This window comes from Coenobita brevimanus, chromosome 98, assembly GCF_032717465.1.
Source record: "Coenobita brevimanus isolate Jiangsu-jjx chromosome 98, ASM3271746v2, whole genome shotgun sequence".
Taxonomy (NCBI): domain Eukaryota; kingdom Metazoa; phylum Arthropoda; class Malacostraca; order Decapoda; family Coenobitidae; genus Coenobita; species Coenobita brevimanus.
Genome location: NC_137051.1, coordinates 38,409,554 through 38,437,006, shown reverse-complemented (window position 1 = coordinate 38,437,006; position 27,453 = coordinate 38,409,554). Strand labels below are relative to the sequence as shown.

The following is a 27,453-nucleotide window of genomic DNA, read 5'->3' as shown; positions in this document are numbered from 1 at the left end:
TGTACTCTGCCCAGCTGGCTCCAGAGGGACCCTACCTGATGGACTCCGACAATGACAGACGCCGCAGCTCACTCCTGACGGCGTCCCCAACGGCAGGAGGCCACAGTCACTGGGCCCTCGCGGCCGCCCCCAGGGCCCCCAGGACCCCCAGGCGAGGCCTCTCCCCACCCAGACGCCGATGGCCCTCATCCTCCATCAGGCGCCTGAGTGCGCGTTTCAGGGAGCTGTTTGGCCCCAGTGCTGAGGGCCGCACTCCAACCCCCAGCCCTGACAGTGCAGGGCCCTTCACCGCCTCTAGCCCCGGACGAGAGAGGATGCCCCTACGAGTGATTCCGTGGCCGCTGGATACAGAGGCCACAGGCGGGACTCAACCCCCATCAGGAATCGGGCTGTGAGTCCTCTCGCCGCCCCACCGACAGTGAGTGACAGTGAATAATGCAGTGACAGTGTGATAGTGACTAGAATATCGGGCAGGTGATATCCAATAGAATATCAGTCCAAGGCCTTAATATGTGCTAATCAAGATCCGGGCAAACAGTAACACAGTGAGAGTAAGAAGAGAGCTTTAATAAGAGTTCAGTGATTTCAGTAAACATCAGACTCGGCCTTTATAATGTAATTCCTCTGCATTACAAGACCAGTGTAATACTTGCCCAGCCTAAGTACAGCTTCTATTTCCCTCCAAGTGACAGCGAGCTATTCCCCTGCCCGAAATACTACGAACACTATTTGTTGTGCCATTCATCTGCTGCCCTGAACTATTGACCAAATAGTATCCAGTGCGATACTACGATACCAGTATATGACTTACAATTACTCAGATTCCTGTTGTTGTGACATCTACCTGTTCCACAAATAGAATTAGTCAACACACAAATAAGGTTGTTGCCTTGAGTTTTTGTGCCCTGCCTCTCTCATATTTGTCTAAGCTCCGGTCTAGAAAGAGAACCCAGCTGCATACCAGGCGTTCAAGGGACGGGAAGCTGACCCTTAAACACCTGGCATAACAGTATAGGAAATGCAAAGAAAAGATTGATCCCACGTACAGCTCCCCCACCCGCCCCCAGGCATGTATATTTAACATAACATACCCCTGGATACCGACTTCCCCCACCCCAACAAAGAAAATTGAAATGATGCTTCTGGTGGAGAGTTATATAAAGAGGCGGGAAAGTGAGGTTCAGAAATGACAGCCTGATAGAGAAAGCCATGTGGCCATGGCACTGGCTACAGATAGACATAAAATTAAAAATCTTCCACTAGTTTGTTTTTCTTGTTCTTGTAGCCATATATCAGCTATAGTAGCAGTGTATTAACATCGGCCCTAACCAATAAAATGAAGATTATCTTGGTATAGCGTGTGCCAATCTGCTTTCTCGAAAACTGCATCAAAGACGAAAATGGAGATTTATGCCTATGAACAACATAATTAAAAGTTAATTGGCCAGTGTCGAGGTTTGTTGTGTTACTTTCGTGATACACAACCTGCAACAGATGATATTACATCCAGGTCCCGGATATATTGTTGGGAAGGGATGGAACTGGATCACCATATGGGTACTGAGCACTGGTACTGAGGCCGAGTCGCATCCGGGTCCCAGGCAAATTTAAGGGCTGACGAGTCTAGAAATACACGCAGGCTATGTATTTTGACTGTTGTATGACTTACGAAGTTTTATAGGTTAACTTAATCAGATATAAGCAAATGTAGGGGGATAATAGTAGCTAAATTACTCACAGATGGCAGCACGCACTGACCTGGCATGTTATATTTCAAAAGTTGGCGGCCTTAATATAGCCTGTTGCTGGGTGAACCGAGGATAATTATAAACCTTGCCCATCATTCTGACGCCGGAGGATTGTATTAGAGTTCTGTTATTTCCGAGGTGGATGTGCTAACTAATGCACCACCGACTCTCCAAAAAAAATCCCGTTAAAGAAAAAAATATTGCAAAGGATCATAACACATATCATGGGGAAAAGGAGAGATACAGAGACCCGGGCCGTGTTTAGGACGTCTCTAGCGGCACCTCAGCAGCGCCAAGGTCAGTGTCATCCAAAATCTCAGATCACAGATAAGAAGATGATTGGCATTTTGAGTGGTGCTGTTAGAAGACGAGCCATATATCCTGCAGGGGTGCTAATGAAGGCCATGGGTACTCAAGCTCCATCTGCAAATGGGAAGCTGTCAGGGAAGGTAGCAGTTGTCACGGCTTCCACTGATGGGTAAAATTTAATGTTTTATGTTTACCAAAGAAGAGGAAAGGCCGGATTGTCATTGCTCGGCAACTCTGTGGCTAGATTACTAGAATAAGAAAACAGTAATAGATGTGTCTAACTTAGTGAATAGTGACAAACCCTGGTCCATTTAAACATCCGGCATACTGGGTCAGACTAATCTGAATGACGAATGACAATGGTAAATGTAAATAATAACCACTCCCTACAGTAATTATGCTGATATTACCTACCATTTCAGTACAAACCCTCTGTTGACACCTCATAGTATCTTTAGCAAACCGAATGACATTAATATCACATAGAATGACACTGATATTACCTGTCATTCCAATGAAAACCCTCCGTTGACACCTTCCACAGCTTGAGGATCTAGGTGAACATGAAACTGTGTAACTGTGACTGTCAAATTGTGAAACTATGAAACTGTGACTGACCCTCGCTTGCTAGATTCATGGACTTAAATAACATTTTTTCTCCGTCTCCTTAGGATAAATGAGCCAGTGGTCTGTCTTACAGTAATCATAATCTGCAGCCTACACACACAAAGGAGGCATCTGTTAACAAATTACAAGGAAACATTTCTAAACCTTAACCAATAAACAGCGTAGATGAAAGGCATAGCTGACTGGTGATCGGATAACATTCTCATTTAGCTCCTCCTACAGGTATGTGGTCAAAGGCAAATAGATCTTGCTTACATAATACATGGAAATACCTGATATTAAGTGTGTGTTGTTGAGTGAAGACGAAGGGGAGCTGCAAGGCTTGGTGGATGAGTTTGGGAGAGTGTGTAAGAAACGGAATCTGAAGGTGAATGTAGGGAAGAGTAAAGTGATGGTCTTTGAGAGAGGTGAAGTCAGTGAATGTACAGCGAGGTTGGATGGTGAGGAATTGGAAAATGTGGGTACGTTTAAGTACTTGGGTAGTGTGATGAGTAAGGGTGGAGGTTTGGAGGGTGAAGTGCTTGAAAGGGTACAGCAGGGAAGAAAGGTTGCTGGTTCTTTGAAAGCAGTGATAAGAAACAGGGAAGTGAGCATGGAAGTGAAAAAGTTACTAAATGACAGTATTGTGATACCAACTCTAACGTACGGAAGTGAAGCTTGGACGTTGTTGGAAGGACACAAGTCAAGAGTGAGAGCAGTGGAAATGAGTTATTTAAGAGGAGCCTGTGGAGTCACATGGAGAGACAGGCTGACGAATAAGGATATAAAGGAACGTTGTGGTGTTGATGTGGATGTGATAGGGAGTGTTATGAGGAACACACTGAGGTGGTTTGGCCATGTGGAGAGGATGGAGGGTGAAAGACTGACGAAGAGAGTGTATGTGAGTGAGGTGGAGGGGGGAAGAGGGAGGGGGAGGCCGAGGATGAGATGGAGGGATGGGGTGGAGAGGTATATGAGAGAGGGGGGTGTGAGTTGGGAGCAGGGGAGTGAAATGGCGGGGGACAGGGCGACTTGGAGGCGATTTGTTTGTGGCCACCCCAAACGGGATTGAGGCGTCTGGCAATAGAATATAGAAGTGTTATTCATCCCCCCCAAAAAAGTGAAAAGATATAGTCATAAGTTTGACAGTTTAGAGATAAGGAAACCCTCAGAAAAACATTTTATCTTTTTGTGTGCTCCCTTATCTCCCTATTTTATCTTTACACCGGGTAACACACACCAGTGACAATGCAGTGAGGTCGACAGAGGGTATAAACTGGAGTGGCAAGTAACATCAGTGTCATTCCATGTGATATCAATCACTGACTTTGCTAAAGGTGGAATGAGGTGCTGTGAGAGGATAGACACTGGATTGACAGGTAATATCAGTGTCATTCCACATGATATTAATGTCTGAAGATGGAATGAGGTACAGAGAGAATTCCACTGAAGTGACAAGTACCGCAATATCCATGTCATTCCGTGTGATACCCTTGTCATTCACTTTGCTAAAAGTGAACTGAGGTGAAGAGAGAGGGTAGCCTATACACTGGAATGACAGAATATCAGTGTCATTCCATGTGATATTAGTCAATCAGTTTCCTACAGATGCAGTGAGGTGTTAACAGAATGTATAGGCTACACTGGAATGACAGAGAACATCAGTGTCATTCCACGCGATATTAGTCATTCGGTTTCCTACAGATGCAATGCACTGTCAACAGAGGGTATACACTGGAATGACAGGGAATATCAGTGTTATTCCATGTGATATTAGTCATTCAGTTTCTTAAAGATGCAGTGAGGTGTCAAGAGAGGGTATACATTGGAATGGTAGGTAATATCAGTGTCATTCTGTGTGATATTAATGTCATTCAGTTTCCAGGCCAGATTAATCTGAATGGCAAACAACAGTAGGGTGTGGCTATTATTTACATTTACCGTTGTCATTCATCATTTGGTGTCATTTGCCATTCAGATTAATGAGAACCCAGCACACATAACATAAACAAGCTAGCACCATTCTGTCAGGTGCACCTGCTACTTGCCTAGTGGTGCTTACTTGGTGATGATAAAAAAGTTAACTTATGGTAGGAGGTCAAGAGCTCATAAAGGGTGCCTCTTCTCAAGATCTGAGTCTCATACCAGTCATAGAGAGCACTGAAAGAATTATGGTAGCACTTTCACTTGTGACTGCCATGTCCAGGAAAGTATTCCGTTTGTTGACAGTCCTACTGCTAAAAACTTGTTCATGTTTGTGTTACAGTGCTTCTGTTTTCTCAGCCTCATGGTATGTCCCAAGGTGTGTTGGTGATTATGTCTTTGAGCCACCTGGAGGAAGTGACCATTCTTAACCTTACATATTCCCTTCAGGGTCTTTGAAGGTCTCAGTCATGTCACCACCCTCTGCTGATCCAGTGTTGTGAGTCCAAGTCAAGACAACCCTTCCTTATAAGAATGTCCTGATAGATCTGGAACCAGCCTAGCAGCATTACCTTACACTTATTTCGGTTTGTATGTCTCACCCTGGGTATATGGAGACCAGGCTTGAACACAGAATTTCGGGCAGAACCTAACAAAAGCCTTATGAAGAAGAAGAAATATCTGAACTTGTGTACATGAATGTCTTCCTTAGCAGTCCCACTATGAAATTGGGATTTCCTCCTGCCCTGGAGATTTTTGCTTCAGGTTTCAGACCTGATGTAATGTAATCTCCCAGCTTTCACTTGATCAGCTGTGGCAAGGAGTATGGAATCCATGTGATATTGATATGTAGCACAGTATTTCTCCTAGTATTCTGTAAAAATATGGTTGCATCTTGGTTGTAGGTTACAGATCTGCCAACATACAGACATCACACCACACAATGGACATAAGGCTACATGAACACATATAACAACAGATCACTCAGTGGCAAACACAGGACATACATGCCAAAGGTCCTATAATTAAACATTACCAGTTTCAGTACAGAGACTATGGAGTCACACAACTTTCTTCAGACAACATCAGCATAGTACTTTACAAGAGATTAAACTCATAAACAGGTCCATGACTTATTTTACCAGCTACCACACCCTATAGTTAGATGAGAAAGAACAAACAGTAGTGAAGGGGTGCATCATTACTGCCATTCACAACATCCCTTTCACAAACACTGCACGGCAAATAGAACATGTACTCAGTGACAACACCACAGAAATAACACCAGTAGAAATCAAATAGCTACACAGCAAAACATACAACATAGTACGTATCTGCCCATCATTTATATTATGTCTCCCTTGTTAGTGTGTACTCCTTTCCGTACCTACTGCTGCACAACATCCCCATTGTATTATGTGTAATAGCTGGTGATCCTAATGCCGAAGACCCTTCTTGGCTAAACACAGAGGCACAGGACAGCCAAGGAGCCCTTATTCAAAAGCAGTTTGAACACCTAAGCATCCTGAACAAGCACCATACCCCTATTCTCACTTTCAGAGATTTAGAATTTGAGGTGTAATAGAGTATGTTGCAGTTGACCTGTGTTTTATAGTTATTATCATCATCATCCAGACCCTTTTTTTCCTATTCAGGGATGGGATGAGGTCCATATAATCAAATATAACCTCTGTTCATTGTATACCAGTATAATTAGGCAGATGAGAGGTAAGGGTGAGGGCAGTAGGTAAAGGGATGGTTATAAAGAGAGGAGGTAGCTAATGAGTGGAAAATGCCTATGCTTGTTTTTACAGAGGATGCGGTGCTGAAAGCGGATGCTGAGTGGAAGTTATGGCATCTGATAGAGGAATTTATTAGTTTCCATGTGTGAAAGATAATAATATAAAAGTAAGAGCATTGTAATGGTAGTTTGCCTGTGTGAAAGATAGTACCGTTAATATAAAAGTAAGAGCATAGTGATGGTGTTTGGAAGAAGAAAGGAAATGAATTGTAGATTAAGTTTGAATGGTCCAGAAGTTGGAAAATCTGTGGATTTTCAAGGAACTGTTTGGACAATGTTGTGATTAATGGTAATACTTAGTGGATGAACTGAAGACTGAAGGAGAGAGTGTAACATAGATGGAAGGTAACATAGGCATTAAGAGCTTTGACAGAAATGGGAGTGAACGTCGGGAGTAAAGAAAAGATCGTGTGATAACATGCTGTGTTGAAGTGGGGGGATGCTTGGAGGATTGAATCGAGAGAGAGAGAGAGAGAGAATAAAGTGGGTATCTAAGCATTACCTTTGGAGCAACATGAAAAGTTGGATAGACAGATTAAAAAAGACTCATGAAAATTCTGATATAATGACTGATGTTGTAGAAAAATGGGAGACAGACAGAAGTGGAGGAGAGAGATTAACTAGGAGGATGTTTGAAAGAGGGGTGGTCAGAGGAAGGAAAGACCAACTACAAGGTGAAGTGATAAGTTGGGAATAATATGAGGGAGGCTGGTATGTCAAGAAAAAAAAAAATCATTACTGAATGGAGACTGTAAATTTTTGGAGGTTTTCTTTAAACCACCTCTCACAGGATATGATGTGAGGCTGCAGATCACTGGGTAATATGTACAGTACTTCACTATTATCTGGTGGTTGTACACTGTCTGTTGTTGGATGTGATATTTCCAAGTGCAAAAGGCCAATATTAAGCTTTTCTCTGTAGGATTGGATTGGCCATAGCACGGAGATTAGCTGAAGATGGGGCAAATGTGGTGGTGAGCAGCCGTAAGAAAGAGAATGTCGATCGTACAGTGGCAGATTTGAGCGGTGCTGGCTATGCTGTTTTAGGGGTTCCTTGTCATGTGTCAAAGGATGATGATCGAAAGAATCTCATCACAAAGGTAATTTTGATGTACATCTCTGGTATGGCATAGCCAAATCACAACATTGATATGAGGTACCATTTGTGTTGTGCATTGATGTGATTTTTAAAAAGTTCACATGTTGATCATTTGTGTTGATAATAATACTCTTGTGAGAAAATGGCTGATGACCTGACTAGTTCTGATAAATTCATGCCTGTAACAACATATATCTGGTATGTGCCATAGTTTGACATGTTCAAAAAATTGTCAGAATGGCAAAATAACTTCTGCTTAGTCCATCCATCCATCCATCATCCACTCCTACATTGCCCCATGAGGAGAGTAGGAGCCCGGGGGTAGGCAGTTGGCCCCGACATTTAAGATGAGAGTGACCAGCCTCACTCATCCCTGTCTGCTTAGTCATGAATTATATTATATTATTGATGTGCAGCTTTATACCCCAACTTACTCTGATATGCTCACCTCAGTATCACAATACAGTAATGGGATTTTGTAAGTTTTTCCATGAAACTGAATTTGAGTACAGTAATACAGGTATTTTTGCTGTTATTATCTATAGTGAAATCAATAAAGATTTATGGATCAGCAGTGTCTGGGCTTGTTGCTATAATGAGGTTGGCAGTGGGGGAAGAAGAAACTATTTCACCCTTTGAGATTCTGATGACGTGTTCATGCATCATTTGTAATCCAACCTCAGAGATTCCAATGACGCGTTCATGCGTCATTTTAAGATACTTTTGTAACATATTGATAAGAAATCAATCGTGTTTAAGCGTCGTAACAAAGAGATATGCAATAACATACATACCGTAAATAGCCATATCATGTAAAGGTAATTTATCATAGTTTTGTATGGTTCAGACCAGATTTATACAGTATATTGTTATTACTTTATTCTTGGAGAATATTCTTGTGTAGCAAGGTATAAAATTTTTGGTTTTGACCTAACTTCAACTCGTCATTTTGACTTTTTATTTTCTTTCTTTTCCATTTTTGAACATACTACGATAAAGTACAGCTATTCTACTTTAAAGTGACACCAAAACCAGCATTCTGTCATGAAAAGTATACAGCTGGTCCCCCACTTGAAAACGGGTTACGTTCCGAGAAACTGCTCGTAAGTAGAATTTTTTGTATGTTGAAAATGCATTTAATACACCTAACCAGCTGAACATCATAGCCTAGCCATGCCTACCAAGCCTTTTAAATATGCTTAGAACACTTGCATTAGCTTACAGTTAGGCAAAATCATTAACACAAAGTCTATTTTATAATAAGAGTATTGAATATCTCATGTATTTTATTCAATATTGTACTAAAAGTACGAATTCTTAAAGTTGAAAATTCGTAAGTTGACCGTTCTTAAGTAGGGGACACCTGTATTTACACAGACCGATCAAAGAAAAAGATTGCTAAGTGCATGTGCAGCCGAGAATCATACAATATTCTGCATCTTTTTTCTTTCGCCTTATCGCGCAATAACTTCCATAGCCATAAACTATATATATCATTGTAAAGGTATAGTTGTTGTAGGTTTGCATGGTTCAAACCAGATTTATATACTGTATCTTTATTACTTTATTCTTGGCGAATATTTTTCTATTGTTTCATTTCGTTTTTAAACGCTCCAACATGCTTGCATGCATCGGCCTTGGCCACCTAATGGCGGCTCTCCATGCTGCACAATCTATTGCAGCCTTCCTGTTCAGTCCCCTAACCCTGAGGTCACACTTAATGACCTTATCCCATGTCTTTCTCGGTCTACCCCTCATAACCCCACCCCCAGTAATAACACTTCTCACCTTTCTCACTCAATTATCATCCCCATCCTCTGCACATGCCCAAACCATCCCAGTCTACCTCTCCTCATCACAACACCAATACCCTCCAGTCCCATCCTACCTCTCAACGCTTTCATCGTAAACCCAGCCCCCCCGGACCTTGCACGCAGGGACGCAGTACGTCATTAATACTGACCATGACAATTTTCTATGGCAAGGTATAAAATTTTTTGTTTTTGCCTAACTTCAACTCATTACTTTGACTTTTTAATTTTTTTTTTTTTCCCCATTTTAAATGCACTGCAGTAAAATAAAATTATTCTGCTTTAAAATGACACCAAAACCAGCATTATGTCATAAAAAATGTATTTACACAAACCAATCAAAGGAAAATATTGCGGCATAAAGATGCTGGTCAGCACGAGAACGGCCGACTCTGGGACCAATGTAATCTGACCGGGGCTGAAACCTGATAGGGTTAAATCCACCAGTCATTGGCAGTTTAGGCCAGACTGACTTTGTATAAAACTCTCTCCCTCATTTGATTCCAAACTAAAGTTCAGCATGTACCAGTATGTATAGGTATACCCTGAGATGTGATACCCCGGCTTAGCGATGGAGGTAGAAATACCTGTACCACCATACCCTGCCTAACGATGGCCAAACCCCAGTTTAATGGTGGGTTTTGATTTTTTTTTTCCGATTTTGATATTTTAGATGTAAATTTTGTGTTTAGGTTGATTTATAAACTGTTTTTAGACTTAATGTGTTTTAGTCATAGATGGGGTGAACATTGTCATTTGGGGGTACAGTTTACTAAGTTTGATTTTTTCCAAACTTGTATTTGACGATTTTCAAATTTTATATATGGGTTTATGCTTAGTTTAGCTTGCTTTAAAGGTATTTGGAGGTGTAGGTTAGCTAGAAACTTGTATTTTGACTCATTTGGGTGGGTTTAGGACTTGATTGGGGGCAAAACCCAAGGCTCAAAAACGCATCATCGTTAAACCGGGGTATACCTGTATATTAGCATAGTAATAGATGGTTTGGACATGTCAAATTGTTATGTTTTTCTTGTTTCTTGGGCCAAAATACACATTTTTGGTCACTAATCCCAACATCTATTTTTGCCTACCTGAAGATGTGTCTCTGTGTGACAGGCAGCTAACTGTGCATGGGTAAATATGATGCATTATTTGCATTTTCTTTTAGCATCATATCACAGAGCTGCTCTTGTTACTGTTTTACTACATTATGCTTGACTCATTGTGAGTCTCTGTTACTAACAGTTTACATGGTAAATTGTTAGATTTTACTGTTTTTTACTTCAGAGCACTACATCAGTAGGCATTAGAAATACAAATTAAATGAATTGTTCTGTCCATTGATATAAACATTAACTCTGTCTATCTATCTATTGCTAGATGCCTTAATCCCGTTCGGGGTGGCCACAAACAAATCGCCTCCACGTCGCCCTGTCCCCCGCCATTTCACTGCCCCGCTCCCAACTCACACCTCCCTCTCTCATATACCTCTCCACCCCATCCCTCCATCTCATCCTCGGCCTCCCCCTCCCTCTTCCCCCCTCCACCTCACTCACATACACTCTCTTCGTCAGTCTTTCACCCTCCATCCTCTCCACATGGCCAAACCACCTCAGTGTATTCCTCCTAATGCTTCATATCACATCTACATCCACACCACAATGCTCCTTTATATCTTCATTTGTCAGCCTGTCTCTCCATGTGACTCCACAGGCTCCTCTTAGATAACTTATTTCCACTGCTCTCACTCTTGACTTGTGTCCTTCCAGCAACGTCCAAGCTTCACTTCCATACGTTAGAGTTGGTATCACAATACTGTCATGTAGTAACTTTTTCACTTCCATGCTCACTTCCCTGTTTCTTATCACTGCTTTCAAGGAACCAGCAACCTTTCTTCCCTGCTGTACCCTTTCAAGCACTTCACCCTCCAAACCTCCATTGTTACTCATCACACTACCTAAGTACTTAAACGTGCTCACATTTTCCAATTCCTCACCATCCAACCTCGCTGTACATTCACTGACTTCACCTCTCTCAAAGACCATCACTTTACTCTTCCCTACCTTCACCTTTAGATTCCGTTTCTTACACACTCTCCTAAACTCATCCACCAAGACTTGCAGCTCTCCTTCGTCTTCACTCAACAACACAGTATCATCTGCAAACAACAATACAGGGAGTTTCCAAACACTACCCTCTCTCACCAGGGCCACTCCAACATCCACTACCCTACCTTGTACCTCTTTTATTACCCCATCCATGTACAGATTGAACAGCCATGGAGACATGACACATCCCTGTTTCAACCCAACTTTCAAAGAGAAAAATTCACTTAGTTCACCATCCACATGCACTGCAGCCTTAGCACCATCATACATACTCTTCACAGCATTCAACAACTTCCCATCTACTCCATATATTCTTAATCTCTGTATATCTATCTATTGCCAGACGCCTCAATCCCATTTTGGGTGGCGACAAACAAATCGCTTCCAAGTTGCCCTGTCCTCCGCCATTTCACTGCCCTGCTCCCAACTCACACCCCCGTCTCTCATATACCTCTCCACCCCATCCCTCCATCTCATCCTCGGCCTCCCCCTCCCTCTTCCTCCACCTCACTCACATACACTCTCTTCGTCAGTCTTTCACCCCCCATCCTCTCCACATGCCCAAACCACCTCAGTGTGTTCCTCATAATGCTTCCTATCACATCCACATCCATACCACAATGCTCCTTTATATCCTCATTCGTCAGCCTGTCTCTCCATGTGACTCCACAGGCTCCTCTTAAATAACTCATTTCCACTGCTCTCACTCTTGACTTGTCCTTCCAACAACGTCCAAGCTTCACTTCCATACGTTAGAGTTGGTATCACAATACTGTCATATAGTAAATTTTTCACTTCCATGCTCACTTCCCTGTTTCTTATCACTGCTTTCAAATCCTTGTCTATCCACCCTGTCATATGCTATCTCCAAATCCATGAAAGCCTCATACAACTTCTTTCCCTTCTCTAGAAACTTTTCCACTAAAGATCTAAGAATGAATATCTGATCTACACAACCTCTTCCCTTCCTAAAGCCCCCTGTTCTTCTCCAACTAATTCCTCTGTTCTTTCTCTAACTCTGTCAATAAGTATCCTACCATACACTTTTCCTATTATACTAAGAAGACAGATGCCCCTATGATTACCACACACTTCTTTTTCCCCTTTTCCTTTGTACAGGGGAATAATTATACCTGACTTCCAATCCTCCGGGACTCTACCTTCATCCCAGGCCAATCTGCACATTTTCCACATCCATTCTACTACTATCTCTCCCCCATACTTCAGCATTTCACCACACACTCCATCAATTCCTGGGGCTTTCCACATTTTAACTTTCTTCATTGCTTCCACAACTTCTATCCTACTGATTTCTTCCTGTCTTCTCACCTCCCTCCTCCTCCTAGCCATTCCCCAGCCACTTACACTCGCATTACTTCTATCCTCTATGTTCAACAATTCCTTAAAGTGTTCTCTCCATCTGCTCACTTTTTCTCCCTTCTTCACTAGTAGTCTACCATTTTTATCTTTCACTCCCCTGCTAACCTCACTTCCACCCTGTCTTACTGTTTTCACCTCTTTCCAGAACATTTTCTTACAGTCCCTCCACTTTACACTCAAATTCCTTCCAAATTCCTCATCCACTCTCTTCTTACTCTCTCTTACTAATCTTTTCACCTCTCTTTCTTTCTTTCTACATATAACTCTCTCTTCCACCTCTCAACTTCTTCCACGCCCCTATTTCTCATCCATTCATTGTTTGCTTTCTTCTTTTGTGCCACAGCCTGTCTCACCTCTTCAGCCCACCACGCTGTTCCTTGCACCCCCCTCCGTCTGCTCTTCATCCCACACATCACATCACATGCTGCACACATTTCTTCTGTAAATATCCTGCACACTCCTTCCACATCCCCTATCTGCTCCATTCATATTTGCCCAATCGTTCCATTAACTCGTTTGGATTTTATTTTTGGCTCAATTAGTTGATCTGCTTATCAGTTAGCATCATTATGGAGAACTGTAGAGCTGAATTAGACCAGATATAAAACACTGATTGAGGACCATGAGAGTAGGAAGTGATTAAATATTGGATTAAAAAGGTCATAAATGGGGAGGTTGCAGTCGTGGCAGATGTATACACTTTCTAAGTGCTCCTGGTTTTGTTTTAATTCCAAGTCTTTCATTGAAAGTCATGTACAAAGATAAATTCATCCATAAAATTCTTAGTTCAGCAGCAAGTAAGTAGACATCCTCCTAAATCATGTAATGAAACATTGTGCTCCAGCATTACTAAGAAGTGTTATAATAATGTGCCAAAGTTGTTTAAAAAGCATTGCCTGGCACCCAAGCATGAAGAAAAACAAAAGCACCCATAACATCATGTCATTTATTCTTCACCAGTACTGCCTATCATAAGATACATTATGAAAGTAAAAATAAAACAGGAGTGTTCATTGATTCAAAGTGGTGTACTGTATTGCAGCAGGGATTAATGTATCACCCAGACAAATCTTCTTAGTGCATGTAATTGTCTCCCGGACAAATCATATCAGTGTGTGTAATTGTCTCCCGGACAAATCATCTCAGTGTGTGTAATTGGCTCCTGGACAAATCATCTCATTGTGTGTGTAATTTGCTCCAGGACAAATCATCTCAGTATGTGTAATTGGCTCCCAGACAAATTATCTTAGTGTGTGTAATTGGCTCCTCTGATGTAAGTTTTTGAATGTGAGTTGCTACATAGTGCACAGTACTTATTTTCATTTATTATTGATAGCCAAGGAAAAGTTCTTAAATTCACTTGGCATGATGACAGAAGATGGATAACAGTACAGTACAGTATTTGATTGTACTGTATTATGGGACTTAGTTTTATTTTTATCGCCATACTTAATCTTTAAAGCTTCACTCAGAATGTTCAAGCTTTCTATAATTCATCCATCTTAACTTGGCAGAGACTTTCATTCTTTTTTGCAGCATATTTCCTGCAGCTTATTCACAGAAGAAGGCAGTACTTTGGCTCTACATGTTTTTATAGCACTTCTTCATGCTGGTATTCATTCCCCCCCCCCCCCAGCTCAATACCAGTATTCAAGGTAAAGAGCTGGCAATTTAAGATTAAGCAGACGGAGTATAGTATTTTACGGTATTGTTTCATAGCAAGTGATATTAGCTTGTACTGGCAGTCCATTTTATAAGTTTGTGTCGTTGTGTACAGTATGAAATAGCAATTTTTTCCCACATAATTAATGCTGAAAATTGGAGGAAGCTTGCAAACCGGCTTTATAGTTAGCATTGCTATTTTAATAGATACCTTTTTGTGTGAACTAGACAGTAAAAAGTGTAAAAAATTGTGATGTATAACAAGGACTTGCCATGCTGTAAATGAAATACTATAGTTAATTGTGTACCTAATCACCATATATCATAACAATCCTTCCCCAGGCTGTTGAGAAGTTTGGAGGTATTGACATCTTTGTGTCCAACGCAGCCACAAATCCTACAGTGGGGACCATACTGGAGGTGAGCAAGACTTGTTCCATTACCCGTTCATTCCTGTGACATATTTATTATTCCATTCTTACATCCTGTAAAAAGTTTTCTTCATAGGCTTTTTTAACTGGATGCCTGGAATGTAGTCTTCTTTAACCCATTCATTATGAGAAACTCTTTCCAAGGTTGAATAAAATTGAAAGTGTTTAAAACAATAACAAAAAAATCAGTAGATTCAGGAACCAAAGAATTTATTGAATGTTCAGCACTGTACAGTGCTCGTCAGAAGTATTCAGCGTTGTCCGCCGGGTGCGCAATACTTATGGCTCAAAAAGAATCACCCATTTTTGGGGGTAAGAATTGAGCCACAAGTTTGAGCTCCGAGCATGACGTCACGGTAGCCTGAGGCCTTCCGACGCGCTGGTTGGTTCCCGCCTCAGTCGCCCACGGGCTGCCTGAGAGAGAGGAACTCCGCCGAGTGTCCCTCTCAAATTGCGCCATTTTTTACCGAGTGTCCCGCAGTGTTTTGGCCTTCAAAACTTTGTTATGGCACCTACCCATGAACTATCGAGTGAAATCATATCCCAGATCATTGCTCTAAAGGAGGCAGGCCACCAGACAAAGGAAATTAGTGAATTGGTTGGTGTGGCACGATCGACAGTGCGTCGTTGGTGTGCGCGGTTTCGGGAGGAAAACAGTGGTGAAGTTCCCACAAAGAAACCGAGGTCTGGTAGGCCTAGGAAAACTTCCCTAAGGTCTGTTAATGTTTTAAAACGTGCAGTGGAGTTTAATCCTTGTGTGAGTGCAAGGAAAATTAAGGAGAGCAACCCGGAAGTGTTTGGTGAGGTGTCAGTGAAAACAGTGTCTCGTAGGGTGCATGAGCTTGGTTACACAAGTCACAGGCCTGTGAAAAAGCCTCTTCTCTCTAGCAGCCAGAGAATTCGTAGGCTTGCCTTTGCTAATAAATATCTAAATTGGGGTGAGGAGCAATGGTTGTCAGTGTTGTGGTCTGATGAGGCAATGTTTAGTGTTACCTGTAACAGAGGAGCACGCAAAGGTAGTGACCCACTTGACCCACGGTATGTAGAAAGCACAGTTAAACATCATGATTCACTCATGGTATGGGGTTGTTTCTCAGGGAAGGGTTTGGGGAAGCTTTTTGTACTTCCCAAGAACCTCAGAGTGAATCAGGATGTTTACCTGGAGCTTCTGTGTGATCATTTACCAGACTCCTTCGAGCTAACAGGTGCACGAGTGTTTCAGCAGGACGGTGCACCTGCTCACAAGGCCAAATCGGTCACCTATTGGCTTTGTGACAGCGAGGTATCATTCATGACAGACTGGCCAGGAAATAGCCCAGACCTCAACCCGATTGAAAACCTCTGGTACCTTGTAAAGAAGAGTTTCCAAGGGAAGGACGTGAGCTCTCTGCCTAAGCTGGAAGCCGCCATTCGTGACTCCTGGGACAAAATACCCCTCCAGCACCTCAGGAGCCTCGCCCTTTCACTTCCAAGACGTCTCAGGTCCGTGAAGAAACGTAAAGGCTACCCTACGAAGCACTAAAGGTAAATAAAATGCATTATTTATATGTTTTTTCAATGTTGAAAGGTTTGTTTCTCAGGAGGGACGCAGGGCGCTCCATACTTCTGACGAGCACTGTATATTTGTAAATTAGGCATGGTGAAAAGTGATGCAATTTGCCAGAAATGTTCGATACTTAACCATAAGGGGAATCTGGGGTGTTCCTAGAGCATTTGGCACCCAGGGTAGACCTATCCACTAGTCCCTACCTCCCAGAGATGAATAATATACAAATGAAAACTCACCATAATAGTTTCATGGTACCGTAAACTGGGGTGAATTCGGACGATTTTTTCATTTTTTTGTGCCATGTATTCTAGTGTTTAATTCAGTCCAAGATCTTAAGTACTGTATGTTGAGCTGGTCCACTAGGGTATCGAATCATAGCAGTACAAAATTTAAAATGTTTCATATATAATTATAGCAAATATAGTAATGGGTGTCCGAATTTGTACTCAAACTTTGGTGAATTCGGACACACTGTATAAATTCGTACATAAATAGAAAATGAATGCATATGACTACCCTGGGTTCCCAGTTTAGTCTCGGACGTATGTGGGGCCATTTCGGACGCTCTGGGGCTTTTAAAAAAATGTTCTTCCAGTACAAAAAAAATGCCACTTCCTGACAAAATAAGCTAATGACTGTAATGAGATGTGAACACAACAGCAATTTTATTTTTTTCCTTGGTTTAAATAAAACATATTAGAACACATGTAGATAAGATAAATCTAGCTACAAACCTTAGTACTGTATATGGAACAATCATTTCTTGACTAATAATTTCGTTTTTGGAAGACTGATGGATTATAAGTTACAGGTGATATTTAACATGATTATTTGGCTTTGCCAGTTTTTTGCTTGCCTTTTTCACTACAATAAGGACCTTGATCTCCACCAGTTCTTTTCTTAAATGTTTGAGTCATTGGGTGACCTTGTTTAAACAGGTAGTACCATAAAAGCTCAAGAGTATACATGTAAATGATACATATGAACCCAATTACACACAGTAGCCACATCTGGCAAATTATAAGCAATTGTACATTGTAAAAAGTGTTACTTTTTCGTTCATACTCCCCCTGTCCTAATTCACCCCATGTCCGAACTGACTCCAATTTGCATTAAAATTTTAAAAATTTTATTAAATGCCCAGTTAAGAGATTAATTGAGAAGATAACGCCAATTACTTACTTTGCACTTTCACACTACGCATGAAAGTACATCTGGGCACCAAAGATTTTCCTGCATCTATTCATTAACATTTCTGCCAAAGAAAGTTTGCCAATGTTACAAATTTTATTCTTTTTACATATGTTTGCTTTTTATATATATTTGGTATGTGTCACGTGATATATTAGGTATCTTTATACACGAAAGTACAGTAAAGAATTACAAACAGTTGGGAGCAAACAGATTTCTAATATGTTTATTCATTAATTATTAATTAATTTAAACAACTTTTTATTGCAATAATATCCGAATTCGCCCCGAGTCCGAATTCACCCCAGTTTACGGTAGTTTAAGAATTTAGGTTTATTAAGCAGCATAGAATCATTTACTTTCTGTCTGGTTTATGATAGAAACACTAAAAACCTTGAAACTGTGAAATGAAAAGTTACCATGCAGCTAAATGGCACTCCCCTATGGCTATCACCCAGGGCAGAGTCCCTGCCCCCCTGTAGTATGCCACTGAGGGGAAGTATATACCTTTTACTGTTGATATTGTTGTAGGTGGGGGTGCTCACCATCCACTCGATGTTGTGCTGCTTTGGGTGTCTGCCCTTTCCTCTCTTCCTTCCCTCCTCTTCTGTCTTTCTTTCCTTCATTCTTTCCTCATCTTTCTTCCTACGGGTGATTTTACACTTCCTTTTCTGTCTTTCATTCCTTCAGTCTTTCCTCTTCCTTCTGCCCAGTGGTGGCTGTACACTGAGTGACAAGCCAAATAGTTTCCTGTACACCAGGAAACCATTTCCAGTGCTGGATGGTAACCATATAATGTAACCAAATTATGGCACCTGGTGGTTTAGTTGGTCATTAAGGTGCTGCAATCGGATTGAGCCTGTGTAGGTTTATATCCAAGGGATGGTTGGGGTTAATTGCTCATGTAATGCTGCTTAGGGATGAGTGAGGCTGGTCCCGCTCATCTTAAATGTCAGGACCAACTTGCGTAGCCCCAGGCATGTATGCTTCTCATGGGGAAACATAGGATTGGATGATGGATGGAATTACTATTGATATTGTAATTTTATTGGAACTTTTCATCCATTCATCATCCAATTCAGTATTGCTCAATTAAGAACATAAAGGCCCAGAGCAAGGTGACTCAGTCCAGCTATGTAAGGTGATTGACCTGTTGCTCATCCCTTTTGGCATTAAATGAGCAGTAAACCCCAACCACCCATCAGAATGAGACCCTTACAGGCCACATCTAACTGGAGGGTCTTAACACGTTGACCGCTTATCGGGCCATCGATGTACCGAGCAGAAGTTTCCCCCTCAGCATATTGGTACATCCTTGACCCGAATGTCCCTTTTCAAAAACTTTTGAAAACGTGAGTATATAATCAATATTTATTTCCATTTGCATTTATTAAAGCTACAGATGTGCTGCAATGGTATTATTTAATACAAAAATACTTATATATAGGTAAGTTATTGATTAATAATCAGCTAAAAATTTATTTGTTTTTCGTTCATAATTTTTTATACAAAATCAGTTTTCACACAGTACAGTTAGCTCAAATGCATTATAATCAATATCATAGAAAGGCAGGTATCAAATATAACACTTATGAATGCATTTCTTGTATAAAAAGCAAAAAATCAACACTCCGTTTTAAAAAAATTGAGATAATATTTCATAAAATAAAACATAGTTCCATGATGCACAAGAAGCCTGGTAACAATTTATAAACAAAGTAAATGAATTATTTAATGTAACAATAAGTAACTGTAAAGGAAAATACTGCTAAATTTAAAAAAAATCTAAAAATTTTAAATCTTATGATAAATGAAGGTTATATAAAACATACAAAAATAATTAACTATTACACTATATGACTCGTAATTTGCAAAACTGAATATCCAAATATCTAATTTTTGCCCTGTATTATATAACCTATTAGTATGAAGCTGCATGCTTTTCATTGAAACATGAAGTACAAAGGTGGGGTTGTCCATCACACCCAACACAGAAGGTTGATACTCTCCTTGGAGAGAGAGAGAGAGAGAGAGAGAGAGAGAGATGTGCAGCTTATTGAAATAATAAGACATATTTTATAGGTACTAACAGGTATATACATTAGAAAATACACATTTTTCTAAAGTAATGAAATGGTACATCGATGCACCAATTCGCAGAGCAACAAGATATCATCAGTAGGTCGCGTTTTGGTACCCAGATGCACCGAGGCAACCTCGGTACATCGATGCACCAATACACGAGGGGAGAAAAATATATTAGTGGTCGGCGATTCGGTATACATATGTACCACGACTTTTACTGCTCTAACCAATGCATCACCCTCTAAGAGTGAACCATACCTCCTCTCCCTCCGAAAGTCCAACGGACACTGGCAGGGGAGCGAAGTGAAGTTGACGCTGGGAGGGCGAGAGTGCAGGGTTGCCAAACGCGGCGAACGTGTTAATTCACTAGGCCTCAAGACATATAAATATTGCATGGAGGCAGTGGAGCTAATGCACTATAGCATTACATAGCACAAAGATCCCCCATGATTGAAGACCTTTTATTGTGATCATTTGTTCCAGTGTTCTGAAAAAGTATGGGACAAGATCTTTGAGGTGAATGTGAAGAATGCATTACAGCTGACCCAACTGGTAGTGCCGCACCTGCAGCAGCGCAAAGGAGGTGTTATTGTTTATGTGGCCTCCATTGCAGGATATCAGCCAATGCCGGTAAGCTGACTAAGTGACTGTTACTCTTAACTCCAACCCAGCCATCTCCTTTCTAAAGTAGCTCACTGTTTGTGTATAGGACTTGAATATTACTGTTTATAACTTATTAGCTTATTTACCTTATTTTTGAGACACTTCTTGGGTGATATTTGAGTCTTTCCATTGTGTGAAGCTAAAGGGGTTAGTTCTTGTCAGGCTTTAATCATACAGCCTTCTTGGTGATGTTCCCTTCCTCAGCTTGAATCACTTGAGTTAACATCTGGTCCTTATCATCCTTTATTCATTCACAAGGAAACGGTGCTGGAATTTTAAAAACTTAGCAAGCAAAATGCACAGATTGGTATCCAGCATGTGAGCAGCAGTCTCATTAAGCTGCTCACAAGCAGCATGTATTTGAATGTCAGAGAACAGTCTCTCTCTCTCTCTCTCTCTCTATCTATCTCTTTTTCATTTTATGGACAGACAGTTTGTGCTAGCTATATCTATTCTGAAGCTTACCCAGTTTGCTCGATGGTGTGTTAGAATTCATTTAATGTAATAATTTCTTTCAGTGGTTGTTTTAAGGTTTTAGATGAAGTTATAGAACAACCTTAATTCAGAATGTGTTTCTTCATAGACAGGTAGGATACTTGTGATAAATATTGTATGACAGTTAAGTCATTTTCCGGAGAAAGAAATTGGCTAAGAATGAAAATATTGACTGCCCATCTGCAGAGGTCAGACAAGCATGCAGCCATGGTAATGAAGACATAAACTTCAGCAGTGCATTAGAAGATTAATGCACAGAATAGAACTGTTCTGTCTTGACAGACTGGTAACCAGTAAATTTCCCGGTTCAAAACCCATGCCTTTCGTGTGCATGATGAGGTTGATTTAAAACCCTTTTGATCCAGTAATGCAGCATATACACAGTACAGTATACTGTATAACTATTTTTTCCTACATCAGACAGTTTTATTCAACCTAGGCTGGACCTCTGTTAGTGTGGGTGTTGATCAAGGCTATAACTACTCTTTCCAGCTTTAGATGTCTCATCAGGAGATAGCAAGAGTAGATTGATAAATAATACATCATTAGATTGAAGTGTTTGATGATAGCATTCATTGACATTCTAGATGTGTTGTGTGTGAAAAGCATGTAGTAATATACAGTATTAAATTCTTGGTATGCTCAGCTCCTGGGTCCATATAGTGTGAGCAAGACAGCACTACTGGGACTGACAAAGGCAGTGGCACAGCAGGTAGCGTCAGACAACATTCTGGTGAACTGTGTAGCACCTGGCATTGTCTATCTATCTATCTATTGCCAGACGCCTCAATCCCGTTTGGGGTGGCCACAAACAAATCGCCTCCAAGTCGCCCTGTCCCCCGCCATTTCACTCCCCTGCTCCCAACTCACACCCCCCTCTCTCATATACCTCTCCACCCCATCTCTCCATCTCATCCTCGGCCTCCCCCTCCCTCTTTCCCCCTCCACCTCACTCACATACACTCTTTTCATCAGTCTTTCACCCTCCATCCTCTCCACATGGCCAAACCACCTCAGTGTGTTCCTCATAACGCTTCCTATCACATCCACATCAACACCACAACGCTCCTTTATATCCTCATTCGTCACCCTGTCTCTCCATGTGACTCCACAGGCTCCTCTTAAATAACTCATTTCCACGGCTCTCACTCTTGACTTGTGTCCTTCCAACAACGTCCAAGCTTCACTTCCGTACGTTAGAGTTGGTATCACAATACTGTCATGTAGTAACTTTTTCACTTCCATGCTCACTTCCCTGTTTCTTATCACTGCTTTCAAAGAACCAGCAACCTTTCTTCCCTGCTGTACCCTTTCAAGCACTTCACCCTCCAAACCTCCATCCTTACTCATCACACAACCCAAGTACTTAAACGTACTCACATTTTCCAATTCCTCACCATCCAACCTCGCTGTACATTCACTGACTTCACCTCTCTCAAAGACCATCACTTTACTCTTCCCTACATTCACCTTTAGATTCCGTTTCTTACACACTCTCTCAAACTCATCCACCAAGCCTTGCAGCATGTAGTAATATACAGTATTAAATTCTTGGTATGCTCAGCTCCTGGGTCCATATAGTGTGAGCAAGACAGCACTACTGGGACTGACAAAGGCAGTGGCACAGCAGGTAGCGTCAGACAACATTCGGGTGAACTGTGTAGCACCTGGCATTGTCAAAACCAAATTCTCCAGTTTTGTAAGTACCTATACTGTACTGTATATTTAGCACCTCCTGCCAGACTTACAGTTGCTAAGTTAGAGGATGCAAGAATGCTAGTAGGAACAGAAAACCCCAGAATTCCCCATAAATATTGCAACAACCCATAGAGTGATAAAATTAGTTTCCCAGTGAAAATGTTGGAATGTTGATAGGAGCACAAAACTCCAGGAATTGCTGGAAAAATTGTATGGTATTGCCAAAACCTATAGAGTGCCAGAATTAGAGTCTCCAAATCAGCAAGGGCTAGAAGTTTATGAACAAAACTCCAGAAATTGTTTGAAATACAGTATTGCTATACCCCCAATACTGATGTTGACAATATCTCAGGTGAGTTCATTCAACTGGCTTTCAGAATTGGGCACTATATATATGTAAAGAAATAGCTCTAAATAGGTGACTAGCTTGATGACATCATCTATATTTCTTACCCCATCCTTAAGTGGAAAAATGGGTCTGGATAATGGTGATGATGTTATTTTAATTTTGCTCTTTCTGCCATCATACTATTATATTCAACTTTGGGTGAGACCTCTTGAAGTGAATGGGTTAATAAATGCCTTTATACAATCCCTCCAGTTAATAAGATAATCATAAGACAACAAGAATTAAATAAAAATGATGTTCCACTATTATCAGCAGACTTCATTACTCCTTTTATCTTGCAGATTACGTTCTTATTTATGTATTTCACGCACTCCACACATATTCCTGAATAATCCCATTTCCACTGCTCTCACTCATGACTTTTCACACTCATGGCATACCAGAGTTTCAAAAAAAGCACAGTACTCAAAAAGAAAACTATGACTTAGGTTTATAGTGACCAGTAGTTACTGATATAGTACAACTATCGAATCATCTTCACTTTTCAGCTCGTTCAGAATCCAGCAATACTTGAGAAGACCACCGAGACAGTCCCAATGGGCAGGTAAAGATCTTCAAGTGTGCATTGATTGTGTTAGGACAGGTGATATCTTTTGCATGAAATAATGTTTCAGAAAGTGGAGATTTTTGGAAAGAAAATATTCGGATTTGGGAGGTTGTACTGTGTCACTGCCTGTTGTGTAAGATATTGTATAGTGCTATAGTTTATGTTCTGTAGTGTGGATGGTTGATGTCTTATGCCATAACACACTTTCATTCTTTGATCACAGAGTTGCTGAACCTCATGAGATGGCAGGACTTGTGTCATTTCTTTGCAGTGATGATTCTTCTTACATCACAGGTGAGTCTTTTGTTGCTGCAGGTGGGATGTTCTCAAGACTGTAAAACCTATACAGTACCATATTGCTTTGTATGTACTGCAGCGTCATGTGCCATTAAAAAAATATATTATTATTTTTTAAATATATAAACTGGGTGTTTGAGAGTGATTGTAGGAAATTTTATGTATGGTATGTGAGTTGGATATAGCCAAGTTGGTGGAGAGTGGTCAGTAGACTTGTGTCATAGGCACTGACTCCATTTTTTGTGGTTGTGGGGATGGGTACATAAAACATGCAGTGGTGTACGTGGTAGATTGGAGGATGCAGCTGGTCATGGGAGGCCATTTGCAGGAGAGATCATGTCACCCAGCTAGGGCTGGAGGTGATTTCCATAGGAGAAGTGACTCCTGAGTGTGTTCATCTTAGTTACATTGCTGACATCAGTAGTGCTGGGGTGGTGTAGAAGGTAGCTCACTGATCTGTCAGTTGTGGTTCGGGGAGTGTCTACCCCAAACTGACAATGAAAGAGAAATCATATGCTTGATGTATGGGTAATGTAATGCTCTGCAATATGGGTGGGTGGAATGGACTACCAATGTTATATACTGGGGGACAAAACAATATGTGCTGAATTGAGAGGATGCTTCGGTACTGAGTGTCTTGGTGAGTTAATACATACAAATAGGCATAAATGGTTTGTACAGTTCATGAGAATGAATATTAGGGTAAAGCATAGTACTACCGGAATGTGGAAGGGAAAGACCTTGTGAGCTGACAGAATAAAGTGGGATGAGATAATTTGATGGGGTCTTAGGGCTGGGGGACCAAATGCTGCTTAGAAAGTAGCAGTCAGGTGAGCATGACTGGCCCAAGCAAGTCTGATGCACTTCTTTTAAGACATACCTCTTTGTGCCTTACTGTACACTTGTGAGACATAGTTTATGCTCACCCCGTATCCCTATCCCTGGCTGATATAATTTGTAGCCAGGATTTTACGCAGCACAAAGACATACTGGTAGCTGAAGCTCATTAAGACTGCCTGAGCTACAGTGTCATCACAAAATTTTTCTAATGCGGTCTGGCAAAGCATCAAACTACTGCCTTTGCATATGACAACTGGTCTTTCTTCACTGTGAAACTCTGACTAGAATCTCCTGCAGGCAAAAGTTAAAGTGAGGGAGTGAGCAGAAACTGTGGTTCATGAGAGTATGAGTAGTATATACATTACTTGAAAATGGATTTGTAAAATAGAGCGTTGTTGTTGTAAATCAAAATAACCTAGTACTGTGTGAGAATCATAAACAAAATACGGCACTGTATGTAGATGAAATTATATATTTACACCAGATATGTATTGGGATTGATACATTGTGTGTTCCTGCTAATTTATTATCCAGGTTTGTTAGAAGAATGGGAATAAGAAACATAAGGTTCATATTGTGTGTTAATCAATTTTAACAGTGATTATCAGAGGTTATGGAGAGCAATAATGTTAGAGGATATGCAGTAACACTGAAAAGAAAAAGAGAAAGTAAATATTTAAGCAGCCAAGAGACAGTATCAACCATAAGAAGCACATAAAGATTTAGACTAAAATAAAATTCCATGCATTTAAGTTGCCTGAAGACAGTAATAATGCTATGGGTTATCCGATGGACAAGAAAGCAGCTCTGTATGTTACATGCGCCCAGTTGTGGAAATGCGTACCTAATCAAACTATTGTAATGACGTAAGGTTAGATTGTTCATGATCGTCTGTCTAAACAGGACAAAATAAAAATCTCAATAAAGCTGAGTACATATTATTGATGCAATAAAACTGTAATTTTAAAGGCAGACATTCTACTGTATTCAAAGCAAAAAATATTTTATATGGTCAACTTAGTGTCTCCATTTCTTAGGATATCGTTTTATATTTTATTCCTACTAGCACCAAAAAATGTGAGCTCCCCCCTTCCTCCCAAATTGAAAGGGATATTGCATTATAATATGAGGCATACAGAAGAAGAATGATAAAGATACCATGTAATTTTGAGTAGAACAGACTCCATGACAGTAAATAATTGGCAGATAATGGAGGTTAGGCAGAAAATAGTTCTTAGGAAGGACGGAATGTGTGATTTTGCATAGACAGACCCCATGGCAGTGAATTATGTTGTCGCAAAAAGAATAAAATACAGTATAACCAGTATCACCAGATGGAGAGGGTTAAAACAGTCACAGAAATAGCTTTTTTTGCTGTATAGCTTATAATTAAGTACAGTGGAGTCTCTTTTATCTGAAACTCTTTTAACCGTAATATGCTATTACCCGTAAGCTTTACTAAAACATTCTCATTTCAATTAACCGCAAAAATCTGAAATCTATCCAAAAATTCAGACACGACTGGCTTGTCTCTCGCCACTAGCGTTAGCTTACGGTTGCTCCGCGGTGGCTCAATTGGTAGAGAGTTGGCCTGCAGTCCTAATGGACCCGGGTTCAAATCCCGCTGGGGCAGGGAACAGTTTAAGGATTTGAATTTCATAAATATCAGACTTTACTGTTCTACCAGAAGACCCGCTGACATGTCGTAAAAATACCCCCACTAATACCAATACACCAGTCCAGTATGAGACAGCCCTAGCATGTATTCAGTATGGACGGTGGGTGTTAGCGCCGAAGTGGTGACACGTAGAGGTGTGTGGTACATAGGAGGACTACTGGGCCTTGGAAGCAGGCTGTGAAGCCTGTGCCCAGAGTCGAGCACATAAAAAAGAAAAAAAAAAAGTCACTAGTTTATTTGTGTGAAGATTTATTTAAGTTGACAGTTTCTGTTACAGTTACAAAAGTGCAGTTACTGTACATACGTAGTTCCTACAGTGTATTAAGTGTTTTGGTGATGGTTGAGTGGCTTTTGGGGTGCTGGTGGTGGTGGTGGGCTAGACATTGCCAGAAATGGGTGATGGTGAGTACAATAGTGTTCCCTTGTATCCTACATATTATTACAGTATCGTTTATCCGAGAAAATTGATTGAACGAAACTTTGGAAGTCCCATGATTCTCAGATAAAAGAGACTTCACTATATAGATACCAAGAGGCAGACATGAATATATCAATGAAAGCTAATTAGTGTTTTTTGTTCACAGAATATGTCAGTACAAGCTAATTGGTGTTTTTTGTTCACATGATTATTTCTGTTCTGAGGTAATAGTGTTGTTGCATAATGCACCATAGACTTTATATTTTTAATGGACATATACTGTACATACTAGAATGATTCATGGTGCATAATCAGCTTTTATATATTTGATATGTGGCAATTGCTAATTGTTTATGCTTTAGAACTTTTTGGCACAAGAAGTTTACACATTACATCTTTTCCTTGTATACAGTTTTGCAATTATATTGAATAAAGCATGTAGCTTTTTAACTAACCTTATCCTTAAAATATCCTGGAAAAGCATTGAAAATGCAAGATTGATATTATTGATGATGAAAGGGATAAATTGTTGTAGATGGGGGTGCCCATCATCCACTCACTTGATTCCCCCCCCCCCTCTCTCTCTCTCTCTCTCTCTGCTGAATGGTAACCATATAGCCAAGGGTTTAGTGGGTTAAGGTGCTCCAGTTGGGTGGAGTCTGTCTGAGTTTGACCTAAGGGGTGGTTGGGGCTTATTGCTCTTGT

The 27,453-nt window shown here is 40.7% G+C and overlaps 1 protein-coding gene across 1 annotated transcript; it reads left to right on the top strand.

Moving 5' to 3' along the window:
* Window positions 1-2,032: 2,032 nt before the first annotated feature.
* Window positions 2,033-27,179, top strand: LOC145414262 (dehydrogenase/reductase SDR family member 4-like). The gene is made up of 7 exons (XM_080283860.1): window positions 2,033-2,226; window positions 7,310-7,487; window positions 14,790-14,867; window positions 20,187-20,333; window positions 22,426-22,560; window positions 23,457-23,512; window positions 23,739-27,179. The coding sequence occupies exons 1-7, from the start codon at window positions 2,084-2,086 to the stop codon at window positions 23,851-23,853; spliced, it is 852 nt and encodes a 283-aa protein (XP_080139986.1). The 5' UTR covers window positions 2,033-2,083; the 3' UTR covers window positions 23,854-27,179.
* Window positions 27,180-27,453: the final 274 nt, after the last annotated feature.

Excerpts from the sequence above, each read along its gene's own strand:
- LOC145414262 (XM_080283860.1), top strand. The coding sequence starts at position 2,084 with ATGATTGGCATTTTGAGTGGTGCTGTTAGAAGACGAGCCATATATCCT. Across the intron at positions 2,227-7,309 it reads GTCACGGCTTCCACTGATGG|GATTGGATTGGCCATAGCAC; the intron begins GTAAAATTTAAT and ends TTTTCTCTGTAG. Across the intron at positions 20,334-22,425 it reads CAGGATATCAGCCAATGCCG|CTCCTGGGTCCATATAGTGT; the intron begins GTAAGCTGACTA and ends TGGTATGCTCAG.